This window comes from Canis aureus, chromosome 2 (genome assembly GCF_053574225.1).
Source record: "Canis aureus isolate CA01 chromosome 2, VMU_Caureus_v.1.0, whole genome shotgun sequence".
Lineage (NCBI taxonomy): Eukaryota > Metazoa > Chordata > Mammalia > Carnivora > Canidae > Canis > Canis aureus.
The window spans coordinates 69,789,108-69,806,992 of NC_135612.1; the positions used below are offsets into that span (position 1 = coordinate 69,789,108).

The following is a 17,885-nucleotide window of genomic DNA, read 5'->3' on the forward strand; positions in this document are numbered from 1 at the left end:
CGTGCTCCTTGGGTCACTGTCTCCTTTGTTGGGAGGGAGAGGCTGACTCACCTCCAAGGGAAATTCAGGGTCTTTGGAAAAAGGCAGCAATATGTTTACTATTTTCTAGAGTCTTGTTGGTCATCAGAGCCTGACTTGAGGCAGCCCAGGGACTAGCCTTCTCACTAGAACAAAGCCCACTTTATGCCTTCAGTGGCCAGCAGCCTGGCATCCGAAAGGGACTGCTGGTTACCCCCTGCCTGCAACCAGCGCTTGCAGTCAGAGGGGACAGCTCTCCAAATCAAGGATGGGGACACGCTCCCCATTCTTGACTCACTGCCAAATAGTACAACCACTGTAGACGTTTTTGGAATAAATAAATAAATAAATAAATAAATCTTTCAGCATAAAAAGCGAATTTTATGCTCTAATCAAAATAACTTCCAAGTTTTTTTTTTCTTTTTTCTTTTTTTTTAATGCCACAGTTAAAAGGCATTCTATGAAAAGGGTGCCCTGGGAGAAGGAACGAGAAGTGAAGGAATGTTCTCAGCCAGACACTACCTCACTGTGGTAAGAAAAACAGAGTAAAATAAAATGAAATGAAAGATTTGCCTTTTGCTTTTGAGAAGGAGTAGCCAGCTCAGCAAACAAAGAGCCCTTCTGAAATTTTAAGGACTTCTAATTAGGACAAATAAGCTTGGCCTCAGGCTAATTGCCATCCCTAAGATTTACAACCTCCAGCTGCTTGGAGAATTTTTGTTCTTTAGTAGGATCCTTCCAGCGAATGGAGTCACTTCTTGTTTATCTGCAACACTAAGGGAATGGGGGATTTTAAGTCTATTAATTCAGGTCAGAAATAACTAATAAAACCAGATGTGGTTTCAAATCCCAGGTCTGTTACTTCACAGCCGTGTGATCTTAGACAAGATCTTAACCTCTCTGAGCTCAATGTGTCATTTGTAAGATGTGTAAAATATTGCCTAACTTTATTTTTTAAGGTTCTATTTATTTATTCATGAGAGAGAGAGAGAGAGAGAGAGAAGCAGAGGAAGAAGCAGGCTCCATGTAGGGAGCCCAGTGTGGGACTCGATCCCAGAACTCTGGGATCACACCTTGAGCCAAAGGCAGACACAACCACTGGGCCACCCAGGAGTCCCTGTTGCCTAACTTTAAAGGCTTGATAGAAGGATCCATTTTCAAGGTGTCTAGAACAGTGTGGCTTGGAGTAATTCCATCTTATTCCTTGACATCTGCATACCATACTTTAAGACAGTTGTTGGAAAATGGCTCAAGACCATAACTTAAAAACCTAAGACAAAAGTGATGGAAAATGAGATGCTTAGCATGGGGAAGAAAAGACTTAAGGGGACATGAAAATGATCTTGAAACATGGGCTATGAGGTAGGAGAGTGATTGAACTTGTCTAGGTGACATGAAAGGGAGGAAAAAAATTCGCAATTACAGGGGACATACTTCGGTTTAGACTTGAGCTAATAGGGGATATTAATTAAAAGTGGGTTGTGAAGTCAGATAGCTTTTAGTTATTTTATGAGTTATATGACTTTGGGAACATTCCATCACTTCTTAGGGGTCAGTTTTGTTTCTGAAAAATGGAGCCAATCATAATCCTCAGGACAAATTTAGGACCTAGATATTAAATGCTTAGTGATATAAAGCGCTCTATGCCTTGCTCATAAAAACATAATAAAATAGAATGTAACATAAAAATATAATAATAATAGCAGCTATTATAGTATCCTGACATACAAAGAGAGTGGTCAGAGAAGGAATAGTAATGATTCCTGGGCTATGATGTGCAGCTAACCCTGAAGTACCCATTTTCCAGGAGGGGATTCAAGCAAAGATCATTGCCCTAGACTTTCAAGATTCATCCTGACCTCAGGAGGGTAGGATTCTAATGTTGCTGTTATCCCAAACATCTTTTCTATTGTTGCTATTTACTTTGTTGGTGCAGGGTTTTTTTTAAACAAAAAAGACATATTAAGACATATGTCTTTATTAAGACATAAATCACATATCATAAGATCCACACTGTTAAACTCTAAAGTTCAGTGGGTTTTAGTATCCCATAGAGCTGTGTAGCCATCACCATAATCATGTTTAAGAACAGTTTCACCACCCCCTAAAAACTCCCATACCCATTTGCGGTCACTCCCCACCTCCCCCAATGCTTCTCTCCCAACAAACCCAATCTACTTTCTGTTTCTCTGAATTTGCCTACTCCGGACATTTCATATATGTAAGAAATCATTGGTCTTTGGGAACAAGCTTCTTTCACCTAGCATGTTTCCTAGGTTCATCCATGGTGTAGCATTTATCAGTATGTTATTCCTTTTTATGACCAAATACTATTCCATTGTATAGATATACTGCATTTTGTTTAGCCATTCATCTGTTGATAGACATTCGAATTTTTCCCACTTTTTTGCTATTTGGATAATGCTGCTATAAGCCTTCATAAGCAAGTTTTTGTATGGAAATAAATTTTCATATCTCTTGGGTATATACCTAGAATTGGAATTTCTAGTAACACTATTTAGTATTTTCTCCATATCCTAGACAATCATATTTTGGTTGTCTTTTTCTGTTTTGTTGTTTTTTTTTTTTTTTTTTTTTTAGCCATCCCAGTGTGTGTGAAGTGGTGACCATGGTGATTTTTTAAAATATTTTATTTATTTATTTATTTATTTATTTATTTATTTATTTATTTAAGAGAGAGAAAGTGCATAAGGAGGGACAAAGGGGGAGGGAGAGGGACAAGCAGACTCTAAGCTGAGGGCAGAGCCCAACACGGAGCTCAATTTCAAGATGCTGAAATCATGACCTGAGTCAAAACCAAGAGTCTAATGGTCAACCAACTGAGCCACCCAGGCACTCCTTTTTGTGATTTTAGTTTGTGTCTCCCTAATAACTAGTGAGAAATATTTTATGTGTTTATTGGCCATTTGTATCTCTTCTTTGAAGAAATATTCTACATTTCTTTGGGAAAATGTTTATTCAAATCCTTTCCTCAGTTTTTGGCTGGGCTATTTGTCTTTTTATTGTTGAATTATAAGATTTTTGTGTGTATTCTGGATACAAATCCCTTTTTAGACTTTTGATTTGCAAATATTTTCTCCCATTTTCTTATTTGGCTGCTCACATTTTTACAGATATCTTTTAAACAGCAAACATTAATTGTCATGAAGTCTATCCTTTCTGTATGTTTTCCTTTTGTTGTTTATGCATTTGATGTCATATCCTAGAAACAATTGCCTAACTCAAGGTCACAATGATTTAACCTTATGTTTTCTTCCAGGGGTTTTATAGTTTTAGCTGTTCCATTGAGGTTTATAATTCATTTTGAGTTAATTTCTATATATTGTGTAGTATAGAGAATCCAACTTTATTCTCTTGCATGCATATATCCAGTTGTCCTGGAACACTGATTATCATACAATAATAATCAAAGAGATTAGTCTTTCTTTATTGAATTGTCCTGCAAAAAATCAATTGATGATGAATGTAAGGATTTATTTTTCCCCTCTTGATTCTATTGCATTGCTCTTTATGTTCATTCTTATACTAATGCCCCACTATCTTGATTATTATAGATTTATTGTGAGTTTTAAAATCAAAACACACCAATTCTCCAACTTTGTTGCTTTTTTCAGGATTGTTTTGGCTGATCTGGGTCTCTTGCATTCCCATATAGATTTCATTATCACCTTATCAAGTTCTTCAAAAGAAACCTCCCAGGATTTTGATAAGGGTTATATGAAATCTGTAGATTAATCTGGAGAGCATTGCTATCTTGACAATATTAAGCTTTCTGGTATATGAACATAGGATATCTTTTCATTTATTTAATCTTCCATTTCTTTCAAAAATGTTATATAATTTTGCAAGTCTTATATTTCTTTTGTGAAATTTATTTTTAAATATTTTAACTAGTTTTTAAGATTGTATTTATTTATGAGAGAGAGGGAGGGGGAGCTCATGAGTAGAGGGAGCAGAAAAAAGAGAGGAAGAAGCAGACTCCCTCCTGAGCAGGAAGCCCATGTGGGTTCAATCTCAGGACCCCAGGATCATGACCTGAGCCGAAGGCAGACAACTAGCCAATTGAGCCACCCACATGCCCAAATATTTTATTTTTTTGATGCTAATATAAGTAGAATCATTCTCTTAATTTCATTTTCAATGTATTCATTTCCAGTGTATGGAAATACAGTTGATTTTTGTACGTTGGTCTTGTATCAGTTTAAGCTTATGGTGGACATACCAGCCATACCTGTACCATGGTATATAGAAAACCGGAATTGCAATCTGGTGAATTCACAAGTAGAAGATGCTGACTTTTTCTAAGAGCATCAGTTAGAATTATGTTTTAGCTCTATATTTATCAGAAAATTATTTTAATTGTGCTTTTGTCTCTGAAAGACTTCATCAGAGGAGCAAACAGACTAGTATATCAGCAGGAGTGAGGACCCAGAGGCAAAAATGTGCTTTGCTCTGCATGGCTGTGCCAGCTACCTACAATTTCATGCTACCTTTACATTCTTGTAATAAGGGAGAGTTGAACATAGAAATACTTTTCTTCATTAACAATGTGCCAGAAAAAGAAAGGGAAAAAAATCCCAAGTCTTATTCAACGTGTTGTCCTCAGGACAATGTTTTTAGATTATAGCAAAACCTAAAGAAATCAATGATTTTTGTTCAATCTGTGCTTCTTGTTTTACACAATTTCAGTGTATTTTTCCCAGACTACTTCTGCTTTTGCTCCCCAGGGACCTTATTCCATTTTCAATTTTAACACCATTCTCGTTTTCAAAATCACTCGTGCTGCACACAGAAATAGAAATGTAGGCTACCTGAGTCAACCTGAAAAAGTAACTATCCAGTCCTTCCCCTTCCATAAGTGACCCCTGAGACACTGCAACACTGCACGCATCTCCCCTTCAGCCCTGTCCACATGGGTTACAGCTATAGGCTCATATATATCTGCCCCCACAAACCTCTTAAGAAAAAAGAAGCTTGCCCTTTACATCACTGCATCCTTAGGCATCCAGCACAATGTCTGGTCCGTAGCAGACGCTTAGAAAATGTTTTCCAAATGAGTGTGCAAGGGAACTTTCTTTTGAGAGTCTCAAAAGAAAGAGTCTTTACCTTTTCTGAGTCCCCAAGCAGCTTTACAATCATAACTGCTTTGGCATAATTTTTCCAAGCATTTCTTCTGACATTTCTTCTGGGAAATAATTTTACCAAAAGTCAACAGAGTTATTGAGCACCTGCTGTGTGGAAGACTCTGCCATATGTCATGGGGCACACAAAGAACAGAGCTTTTGAACTAACTGGGGACACAATTTGTTTAGGTGATAAAAATAAATGCCAGCATTGACCAAGTGCTTACTGTGTGCCAGGCATGGCGTTTGATGAATGTTACTCATTTAATCCCTGCAGCAAATTCATGAGATGGGCACTGGCTTTGTCCTCTACCACAAGTGAGGAGATGACACACAGGTGAGCTGACTAGCTTGCACAAGGTCATTCAACTCATCAATGGTTGAGTCAGGATTCAATCCCAGGCAATCTGACTCCAGAATATATTCACTTAACTTAATGTACTACTATATGCACAAGGCCCCAGATGACCGCCAATGGGTAAATATTCTTAATTCCTATAGTGATTTAGGGAAGCAGATGACTACTACCGTCTGGGATGTTTATTGAAGGACTCGAAGAGGTGGTAGATTTGAGTTGGCTGCATAAAGCTGAGCCAAATTTAAAGACAAACACAGGACCCGAAGCAAGGAAGAAGTATGGGCAACACTATGGAGGCAGGTGGGGGTTCCAGCCATTCTGAAGTGATGGTGAATAGTTTCCAGTGCACTATTCTGGGCAATGAAGATCAGATAAGGTGAAGTTCATGCTCCAGAACCCTTATAGAATAAATGAACTCAAAATAAATAAGTCTTATCCAGTGATGAAATGTGCTATGAAAAAAAAAGAGTTTAAGTGAATTAAAAGGAAAAACGGAGGTGTTACTATTTTAAATAGTACATGAAGGAAATGGCCTCTTTGAGAAGGTGACATTTCACTAGATACCCAAAGGAAGGAGAAGGAGTCACATGGAAAGCTGGGGATGAGGCATTTCCAGGGAGGGGGAACAGGGAATTCAAAGGCCAAATGCAGATTATTCTTATTGAGTTTGAAGAAATTCAGGAGGCCAGTATGGCTGGAGTAGAGTGGGTGAAGAAGTGGGAAGGGCCCAACAAGTAACTGGGGCCAGGTTCTGTAAAGTTTTATAGACCATCACAAAGGCTTTGGCTTTTCTTCTGTTCTAGACTGTCAATGCCCCTCCCATCTGACACTTGGGCAACATATAGGTCTTTTGTTTGATGAAGACCACTTTATCTGAATGTTCCTGGATCAAAATGTAAATGAGCAGGTACCCAGGAATGTTGGAGGAGAAATCTTCTTAATATAATTGCTTATGTAGAGAAGCAGTGAGAATTGAAGCTGGAAAAAGTAGATTAGGAGTTGGTCTTGGCTGCCATGCTGACAAATTTGGGCTTTGGCCGTGTGCCAATCAAAAGGTTGGAAGAGGACTCTATACCAAATGGACGATACAATACTCATAGTCCCCATCTCAAATATCCTCCTATTTTATATGTCATGAACACTGATGATTTTCAGATTTTTTAAAAGATTTTGTTTATTTATTTATGAAAGACACACACACAGAGAGGCAGAGACATAGGCAGAGGGAGAAACAGGCTCCATGCAGGGAGCCCGATGTGGGACTCAATCCTGGAACCCCAGGAAGACGCTCAACCACTGAACAACCCAGGCATCCCGATTTTCAGATTTTTTAAAGTATATCTGACTAGGTGAGATGCAGGAAATCAATGAAACCAAACTAGCAAAGATATCACCATCACTGATCCTGGGACTGGTGAGATGGATTCCAGATGATTTTATTTTCATGATAGCAGATGTTTTCTGAGAATTTCCTATATATGAAGCATTTCCAGGCATTTCTCTGAAGCATGTTTTCTTATATTATCTCATTGAATCTTTATAAGAATGCAAGCAATCAGAAGAATCTTGATTTCATAGATGTGGAACTTGAGACCAGGAGAGGGTGGATAAATTAGCCACAGTCACACTGGGTGGGTCTGGGAGTGTTTTCATTAATATTTTATAGTCCTTTTTTAATATCATCATACAGTAGTATAAATATTTACAGCCAAGTTACTTAACCCAAGGTTTATGAACAATTCCCAGCAGTTCCTAAGAAATTGTTCATAATGGATGAACTAATATATTCTCCGTAACATATAAACTGAAAACCTGTATTTAAAGTTAGGAGAAAAAGTTGATGTATTGCACACAGGAGGACACATAGAAAAATGTGAGTTTTGCATTCCTCCATTGATCTTAGTGATATTGGGGAAGAAGAAGAAGGAAGAGAAGGAGAAGGAGAAGGAGAAAAAGAAGGAGAAGGAGGAGGAGAAGAAAATTCAACATTTTAAAGATAAGATTTAAAAATTTAAATATATAGGTTTCTTTATAAGATTCTTATAAATATCCAAATAATTACTTAGAAAGAAATTCAGTAAGGATTTAGTCCATATTTTTCATTTTCCAGGGGCTAAAAATGACTTGTTCAAGGTCCCACACCTGGTAAACACCTTCAGCTATACTAGTTTCAGTTACTCCTCTCCCATCCTGGGATTTTTTTAATTGCCCAATTGTGAATCCAGATCTGATTACCAATGTAGCTACCATAAGAGGAAAGGTCAGATTTACCAAGTTAACTCCGTCAAAACCCCACATTTCACTCCTGAAGAAAACATGACTTCCTTCTGCCTCTGAGTGTTGTGTTCAACTTTGTGGGCTGGAGATTTTTCCTATCAAATGCAGCTACCCCAAATTTCTCCATAGAAGTCAGACATAAGAGCTATGAGTTTCTCACATTAATGATACCACATATAAACCAGGAACACGGTGTCAGCAAACTTCCTTTTGACACCAGTTTGATTCCATTTAGCAGAAGAGACATCACGGCAAGAGGGCGACCACTCCTTCTAGCCCTCTTGTGACTACAGATGACTCCCTCCGACGCACCTGCTCTTCATTCCTGTTTGTATAGTGGATGGACTCCTATGGACTGAACATTCGATACCTGTCTTATCAGATACAATTGGCAAAAACATTGTTTTCTTATTTGCCCTCAAAAGAAAAGTAAATCAGTTGTAGGTGACTTTGCAAAATTAGGTACTGATTTTAAAAAATTGGTTTACCTTCTACCTTTCCAGGAAAGGAATAGAGAAGGAAATTGGCTAATTTGATATCAATAAGAGAAAACACCCTTTAGAATTTCCCAAAGAGCTGAATGAGAAAGTCACAAAGAATGAATGTGATAAGAAAACATTGGCTTTGCATCCCTGTGTGACCTCCCCTGAGCTCTATTATTCACCCACGTGTCCACCTACCTGTCTATCCCACTATCCACATCCACCCATCACCCAGCATCCATATCTGTCTATAAACTATGTATATAGGTAGATATCTATACATTTTAAAACTTTCTCATTTTATAGACATACACGGCTCTTACAGCATAGTCTATACATTAGCAGGGATATTGTGGTCATTAAAGACCCACCCTTAGCCTGCAGTATTTGTGAAGGGAGACTGATGAGTGATTATAATGACAATTGTGGGACACCCAGGTGGCTCAGTGGTTGAGGATCTGCCTTTGGCTCAGGTCTGGATCCCGGAGTCCTGGGATTGAGTCCCACATCAGGATCCCCCCAGGGAACCTGCTTCACTCTCTGCCTGTACCTCTGTCTCGCTGTGTGTCTCTCATGAATAAATAAATAAAACCTTTAAAAAAAAAAGTAATGACAATTGCATGGGATAAACACTGAGGAAAGGGTTAGCACAAGTGCTGTAGAGAGATGATGCCTGTGGAGACTCCACGGATGAAAGGGCATTATACAGTCAAGGAAAGGGAAAGAAAAAGCAGGCCGAGGATACCAAGATGTGGAGCTAGAGGACAGAAGTCAAAACCCGGTCAATCAGGAAAGGCAGGACCAGGCTAAATCTTTGATTCCACTTTGAAGTTGTTTTTCAACAAAAGTCATGAATGTATTTGGAATCCTGCCCAGAACACCTGTAATCCAAATATAAATACTGTGGTGTGCTTTAATTCATCTTCCCAGAAAGAGGGGAGCACTAATGTCATGTATAACATTCCAACTGCCAACACAAACCTGAGCCTATTGTCAGTTTATATTATAAACATGAGTGCTTGGGTGTCATTTGACACTATCTGCAAAACAAGTTATTGGTAAGGGAGGGCCTGGGCGGGAATAAAAAAAAAGGAAAGAAACAGGGGAGAAAGTCATTGCAGTACTAGATGTGTGCATTCTGGATCACCACTTGGAGAGTTTGCTTTTCCATTGAATATGTTGCTCTCCCGGGTGAAAACAACAGAGAATTTCAGTTATTATCCAAGTAGGATTAAGAATCTGGTTTCCACACTGACGCACGGATCTAACACACTCTCCTCTTTGGATTCGGTCTTTTAAACACAGCCTATTAAAAGTTGCTTTAATTGGCATTTTGTTGGAAAGTTAATGCAAACTTACTAAAAATAGTTTGTGGGAGAAGCAGATAAGAACACAAAAGAAAAATACATCCTAATTGCACAACTTCTTTGCTTTCATTCAATCTTCTTTTCAAAGGCAGTTTTAAATATAGTGGCTCAATAACTTAGCCTTCGGCAATCTGGTCTCCCCTTGCCTCCATTATTCCTGGAGGGATCTCACTCACTTCTGCTTCTATTCTTCTGCTCATATATTGTTGGTGAGAAGGCTTTCTTATTCATCCAGCCAATACTATTGATGATGCGTTGCAGATGTCTCCTTGCTATACACAATCTCAGTTTGTTTGACTTCCTGTTCACCTCTTTTTCATGAAACTACATTTTCATGTGTGTCCTTTGAGAACTGCTTTAAATCCTGTGTCGGGGAGATTTCACTGCTGCTGACTTTTATTCCTTTTACAATGCTGAGTCACATTGACTATCTTGTGCCAGGTAACAAGTGTAAAATGTATATGTAGTCCTCACCTCCAAAAAGTTCATTGTCTGGTGGGTAAGACAGATGAGCAGAAAATTACAGTAAAATGCAGTATGCAAAGGGTTAAAGAGCTATACAGAGAAAAAGAGAAAGACAAAAGAACACAGGTCAGCAGGAGGGCAAAGGGAAGTTTCAATTCTGGCTACCCAAGACAAATAGGTCTTACATGCCATGACGTGATATTAATCCCATGGATTACTGGACTTGTCCAAAGCCTCTCTGATATTTCCTTTATTTGCACACTCTTCATTTGCATATTCTTTTTGCATAATAATTATATGATTACTTTTTTCCTAAAGCCACAAAAGAGCCATTGAATATTTAAATAAAATCAACCTAATTTGGCTACTGGCTCTTTCTCCCTAGCTATATTTCTCTTCTAGTTCTGCCATATGCTCTTCTGTTTATATGTACCTTGCTTCTGCACAAACCCACACACCTGCTCACCTGTCTCTGGAGCAAGTGTGCTAGTAAGACCAGTAAGTATGACTCAGAAAGCAAAGCGGCCATCAGAGGCCGTGATCACATCACCATCAGGGCCATCGTAGAGACCACCACATCTGTGTAGCACTTAGCAAAGATGTTCATTGTGTATTATATGCATGTCATCAACATTCATAAGGAAACTTCTTAACAACCCCATGAAGCTGAGATTATTCTCTCTGTCTTGCACATAAGAAAGTAGGTGTTCAAGGGAGTCAACACTTGACCAAGGTCATTCAGCTGAGCAGTACTGAGCCCTTCCTTTGAGAACTGAGGCATAGGCTGAGAATGTGGACCAGACTCTAGGTTAGTCAAAACTGGGCCAGAGTCAGGCTCACAAGATTGGTGAGACTAGGAGTGGTTCTAGAACTCCTTAAATCCCCTATTTTGGCACAATTCTAAGAGTTCTGGCTGGGGGGAGGCGAGCACGAAGCAGTCAGGACTGATAAGACAACTCTGAGTTCCCACCCTGCAGCTAGGAGAACTGTTCCCCCATCTTTGCTCACCTTGCTCTACATTAATCTCATTTGACATGTCAGAGCTGCATAACCTCTAATGGAGGACCGGCTTTGTTCAAGAGCCTGTAGAGACAAAGGACCCAGCAGGGATTGAAAGCTAGGCCTCTGAAGTTGTGCAGCTTATGCCCCTTTGCTCAGCCAAGGCTGCAGGCAACACATTAGCTAAAAGTTCTGAGTGTCAGGTCAGCTTTGTTCTGGTCACATCTGACCTCCTGCCTCAGTTCTGGAAATAGAATATCCTTGTCATTCCCAAGGCCAACTGCTCACATGATGGCTCAATACTAGTCCCAGGCCCTAGCCTCTTTTTCTCCCCCTGAACTCCAAGTTTGATAACTGGATTGCTACCACAACCCCTGGGCCTGAGGCTCTATTAATTACCCATTACTTTCATTAACCCCAATATTTCAGAGACTGAATCCCAAACTTATTCTTCCATGACTTATTTTCTATTCTCAGATAGAAGCTTCTGCTAAAACCAAACATGAAGTCTGAGCCCAGCTCCTTGACGTAAGACCCAGCTAGTACTACTAACTTACCGCCTACTAAATTCTAAGCACTTCCTGGCCTCACACTCCCACGATTCTGTCTTTCCTTCAAGCTTTATCCTATTATCTTACACATTTTCACCCTGATGTTAAGTATAAGATAGGACCAGGACCTGACACCCTACCACCCATAATAAAGTCTCAACCTCTTAATACGCAGAGTGTGTCTGTGATGACATGAATCCAGCAACCTCTTCAGCTTCCTCTCTTACTGTCATCTGTTACACCTGTGATGACCAAACTGTGTGGACTTCCTGAGTACACCATTCTGTTCAACTCACTCCCCATTTACATTTCTTGAGATATTCTCTTTTCTACTTGGCAAAAATCCTCTTCAAATCTAGAGCTTACATTACCTCCTTGGTGATGGAGAAATATACCTGTCCCTTGAGAGAAAGAGAGAATATGTGTGTTTTTCTAATATCTACTGATGGTTGATACTATCTGTGCTTTTTTCATGAATTTCTATCATTCCATTCACTTGCCCCATCCAATGGGTGCACTGGTAGAAACCTAAATCGAAATCCATTTGACTACTTAGCTATCTTGCTCCAGGGCTATAAAATGGCAGCTCCAAGGGCGTTCATGGTTTACAACCATTCTTAATAGATCATCATGCTCTTTCCTACTAAGCCTGCCCAGGTCTCAAAACTCTTTGTAAAGTACTGTTCTAATCTATTCAAAATGGAAGATAAGCCTCTATTCATCAAAAGATTCCATGAGAACTATAAGAAGGCAAGCATACACCTGGGAGAAGATATTTGAAATGTACATAGCAAATGACTAGCATCCGATCTCATACAATGCTGACAAATAACGAAAGAAAAGGCACATTTGCTACCTTCACTCTAGGAAGGAAGATTCCTGGTTTGGGAGTAGGGGCAGGGTGGGAGAGACTTAAGTTTCCTAAACTTAGCATTATGAACATATGAAAAGAGCACCACGGGAACATGCAACTGTTTGATGTCAATAGCAGGTGTGGGTCAGACTTTTGGCTCCACCTTGGCTCTGCTCACCTGCTTTGTCCCAGAGCCAGCAGACTCCTGCTAGCAGCTTTGTGTGCTTATGAATAGCTAGCAGGGACTTCAACTTGATTTGGTTCTCCTTGTTCACGGCACCCGTCAAATAGACCAAGGTATTTACAGATCCTTACAGAGGAGCCAGAAAGGAATGAGCTTTCTGAACAAGCACAGACAGAAAACATTTTGACAGTGAAGAAAATTCAATGGTTCTGTCTATTATGGCAGCTGGGATTTGGCTATAACATAGAAGACTCATGGTGAATGCAGATGCAAGTCATCCAGCCATATGTCTTGCTAAATTGTTGTGCTTTCAATGGTGAGTCCACCAAACTTTTCTTTTATAAGCTTCCTTCAACTATGAAAAGGACAAAATTGTCAATAGACTAGTCTTCTTAAAAGGGAACCCAAATAAAGAGAGAAAGATTGGGCTAAGGGATGTCATGTTTCCCTCATCTGATTCTATAACGCTGTTGCTTCTGCCATAATGTTGTGAGAGGTGATCAGTGTTGGCTCTAAGCCAGAATGCTGGAGCTATAAGATTATCAGTAGATTGATAGCATTGCATGCAGCAAAGTGGTCAGGCTTTGGTGTCAGGTGTGTTCAGGCTCTGCAAGTCCTGGGATTGGGAATAAGTTTCGTAATTTCTCTGAACTTTGGCTAACTCAATCACAAAATCAGTTGAAGCTCTTCACAAGGCTGTTGCAGAGAGGAAATGAGATCCCACCGTAGTGTAGACACTTGGTAGGTGCTTATTGGGTCTGTTATCTTTCCTTATTAGCACTCCTAAAAGATAGTGAAAGAGTATGCTGATCTAATGGGCTGGTAGTGAAAAAAAAATAGACTAACTTTAAAGATGCACTTTAAAGAAGTAAGTATTGATAACATGCTTCCAGAACCAACTCTTTAGGAGAATGGCATCAATGTATGGTAGGCATGCAGAAATGTCAGCTCTCTGGGGCCAGGCACTTCAGTATTCATTCTCTGTGGATCTCTAAGCACTTAGCTCCACAGCAACACAAAGCTAAAATTCTCTGAAAAGTTATAAAAGCACCTCTGGACAAAATATAACAGGCATTGGGTAAATAGCTCCTATGAATCATGACCCCAGTAAGAGAACTTGGAAGACATGGTACCTGACACATAGCAGATACTCAGAATGAATAACTAAATTAATGAGACTTTCAAAAGCACATAAATGCAAGGAAGTCTAGGGAACAGATAAAGATAATAATCACAGAAGATAATTTGTTACTATTCACTGATGTGCTGAGAATTTTAATATACTCATTTCCTCAACACCTAACCTGGAAAAAAATGGGGAATATTCATATCCCATTTTATAGATAAGAAAACTGAGGCCCAGAGATGTTCCCTAGCCTACCCAGTGTTGTATAATTAATGCATCATGAAGGCAAGGATTTGACTGCCTCCAAAGCCATTTTTCTTAAGGCTAACTCCAGCCAGGATGAATGGGGTCTGACTCTGAGTGGACAGTGAAAGGGAGAAGGGGGGCTGCTGTCAGGAGTGTCTGAAGTAGCAGTGACCCAAGGAGTATGGTGCCAGGAGGCGGGTGGTGGCACAGGGTGGATGGGTGGACAGAGGTGCTGTGCTAGCTTCAGGGTTCCTGCCATGGGGAAGATTAGAGCAGACACTGGCAGATACACCATGAGATAGGCAGCTATGGAGGCAGGAAGCTGTGGCTAAACCTTGGGGGCTGAGAGGGCCAGAGACAACAGTGCCGTAGCAGGCACAAAGAGAAAAGAAGTCTCCAGCAGATTATTTTCCCTCCTACTTGAGGCTCTTCATCAGTTTTCCTAATCTTGGGTTGTGCTCTCTGAAATCTCCTGCACAAGGAATTTCCTAAAATGAAACATTGCAGCATTTACTGTCCTATTCACTCCCGCCAAGAAGGAATGGCATAAATAACTCAAATCATTCTTTTTAGGATCTTGCTGGCAAAAATATATTAGCAGATATAATTGTCTGACACTTCGAGGAAGTGATGTTTCAAAAATAGGAATGCATGAAGAAGGAGAGAGAGAAAGAGAAAACACCTGACTCACTTTGCTTCCTGTGGCTATTTATTTTAAAGACAAGGCTTTTTTTTTTTTTTTTTTCTTGGCCTCAAGTTGCTGGCATAGTTATATACCTACTTATAATGCACAAGATAGCATGTTGAGAACCTCTTCTATCTGTCCTCAAAAACTTCAGTCTTTCTTTCATTATCACAAAATTTCAGAGTTGAGAAAGATAGTCTCTATCCAGAGCTGGAATCCTCTCCCTGTGCTTTTACTCAAATTCAACCAAAACCACTCAGTGACAACAGGAACCCTCCTTCTCCTCAATAGGCCTTTTCCAAGTACATTCTGATCATTCCACGTCTGCTTATACACCTGTGAGGGCTTCCCTTATTATTTGGGTGAAGAGCAAAAAGCCTTAGAGACCTGGCCAAGGTCCGTCTCATCACAGGGGCTCTGTACCTACTGCTACCTCTGTTGAACCCCCCATGCCCAGTTAAATCCACTCCATCCTTGTGCTGCTGGATACAATTTGCAGGGGCTCACAGGGCTGACTATTACATTTTCAAGAATATTATACGCTGGTTGTTAAACAGAGCTTTTATTTTAAAATGAAATAAATTATATTAAAACAAGGTAATAAATACTCAAAAGATATAATTTCCTGATTTTTTTTTTTTTTTGCTACATTGCCCTACTCCCTGTGCTTTTTGTTTTCCAGGTTTGTTGAGATATAACTGACATGTAACCTTGTGTATGTTCAAAGTATACATGGGCTGATTTGATGCACTTATATGTTACAAAATTATTACCACCATAGTGTTACCTAGTATCTCCATCATATCACGTAATTACCATTTCTTTCTTGTGTTGAGAACATTTAAGATCTATTCTTTTATCACCTTTTAATATGCCTGTGTATAGTATATATACATATATATGTAGAGAGAGAAATTTTATATATATACATATACATGTATATATATTCACAATATTATGAAAAACTTTATATATATACATATATATTCATGGTATTATTAATTATAATCACCATGCTATACATGATATCTACTGAACCCATTCACCTTGTAACTGGAACATTTTACCTTTGACCAATATCTCGCTATTTCCTCCATCCCACCTCCAGCCTCTGGCAACCACCATTCAATACTCTTTTTCTATGATTTCAGCCTTTTTAGATTCTACACTTCAGTTTTTATAAAGATTTATTTATGTATTCATGAGAGACACAGAGAGAGAGAGACAGAGACACATGTAGAAGGAGAAACAGGCTCCATGCAGGGAGCGCGATGCGGGACTCAATCCTGGACCCTGGGATCACACCCTGAGCTGAAGGCAGATGCTCAACCGCTGAGCCACCCAGGCGTCCCAGATTCTACACTTTAGATAGAAATGTTAGCACACAGTATCTTTGCTCATAAGGTCATTTCTGTGTGGTAAAATTGCTGTATGATGGTGGTTACTGTACTTGCATATACTGTACTATTATAGTTACTATACTATACCCTCCATAGTCACATATGCCACATGATAGCCTGGAACCAGACATAGAAAGAACATATAGACCATGGAAACTGGCAGATGCTACACATCAGGGCTTGTTCCCTTCCCACGCCTCTGCAGAGCAAGTTGTTAAACCTTTAGCAGCACACCATTGCTTCAAAAATCATCTCCAAAAAAAGAAAAATCATCTCCATCCTCACTTCCTGTGGACGCCTTCCCAGATCCCCGGTCTAGGTAGATCCTCATGTGCTGTGACTTCATAGGTTTGGGTAGTTTTCTCATTTTGTAATTACCCATTAACAGTAAATGGCACTATTAAACACATAGAATTTATATTCTATGAGAGCAGAATGCTTACTGGATTTTGCACACTATTATGATGTCCGTGGCAACAAAATGATGCCAAACTCATAAGAGGTTCTTAATAAACAATTGTGGGGATGATAGCAAACTCAAAATACTACAAATATTTAACTTGAGTTGAAATCTTCATGCCCTTTATAGGCAGAATAACAATTTATTATCTTAGCATATGAATGAGAATTCTTCTTAGGAAGAAATTATCTTCTTTTGGAGTAACACTAATAAGCTTTGTGAGGTTAAAAGGAATGCCCCCTGAGGACTGGGTGTTAGCGGCAGCTAAGGCACAAAGGATGTGGCTAAACCCTCTGCGTGAGAGAAGAGGAATGGGTAGCCTAATAGCAGGAGGACCAGGGGCTGTGAACTCACTGGTGTGAAATCCCCTGTGGTTGGATGGCCAGAGGATGTTTAAGAAAGAGGATGTCTGGTATTTCATTTGAAGTTTTTGTTGACATGAGGTAAGTAACTCTTGGCTCTTCTCTTCCTCCCTAACCAAGCACAAGATGCTGTGTGTGGGCACATGAGTGTAAATTAAAGGAAGGGCTACATTTCATGCTTGAATTGATACTACAGAATGTGTATGATGACAAAAATAAATCATAAACTGAAATGATCGAACATGTATAAGAGTTGAGAATTTGAGGTAGTCATAGTCAAGAAGACTAGAGATTTAGGAAAGCCTCCTTGGGGGTTTTAGACTTCAGTTCATGAGGCATGTAATGTTTTGAGTTGATGGTTGCCATTAAGTTTGTTCCTCAGATCTCCAGGTGCTGGAAGCGCAGTAGTGGTCCTATTTCTAAACTGAGAGACCAGAAAATGCTTTATTTGTGTCTGAAAGTCCCCTTTGAGGAAAGCAAAGGTTTGGAGCCAGCTAGACCTATATTCAAATGCAAGATTAAGAATGCATTGTCCCAGCCCAAGGTCATTATAGTCATCCAACAAGAGCTACTGGAGGCTGAACTAAAGGGGAGCAGGAAGAGAGGAGTGGCAGATTTTAAGATCTATTTTGGAGATCATGTCATCAGTAAGACTTGTTGATTAATATAGAAAATGAGGAAAACAGAGTAGTCATAAAATCATTTTTTAGTCTAGTTTATGAGGGGATGGTGGTATCATTTAGCAAAATGGAAACAAACTACAGGAGTACCATGGTAGGAAAGGGAAATCTACACAGTGTCAGTTCAGTGGTGCAGTGATGGCTTCTGTTAGAGCAAGGATGGCACTAGCTGTTGGATGCTAACCTTTCACTTAGCAGGTGGGTGCCCAGAAATACTCATGGTGAGGT

The 17,885-nt window shown here is 39.5% G+C and overlaps 1 protein-coding gene across 2 annotated transcripts in view; it reads left to right on the top strand.

Annotated features, from left to right (window-relative positions):
- The first annotated feature begins 12,716 nt into the window (after nucleotides 1-12,716).
- Nucleotides 12,717-17,885, top strand: part of CLNK (cytokine dependent hematopoietic cell linker) — a 202,878-nt gene continuing 197,709 nt past the window's right edge. For both annotated transcript variants that reach the window (XM_077878198.1, XM_077878231.1), the window contains exon 1: nucleotides 12,717-13,014. In XM_077878198.1, coding sequence (XP_077734324.1) covers nucleotides 13,012-13,014 — 3 coding nt within the window. In that variant the 5' untranslated portion in view covers nucleotides 12,717-13,011. The remainder of the gene's footprint in view (nucleotides 13,015-17,885) is intronic.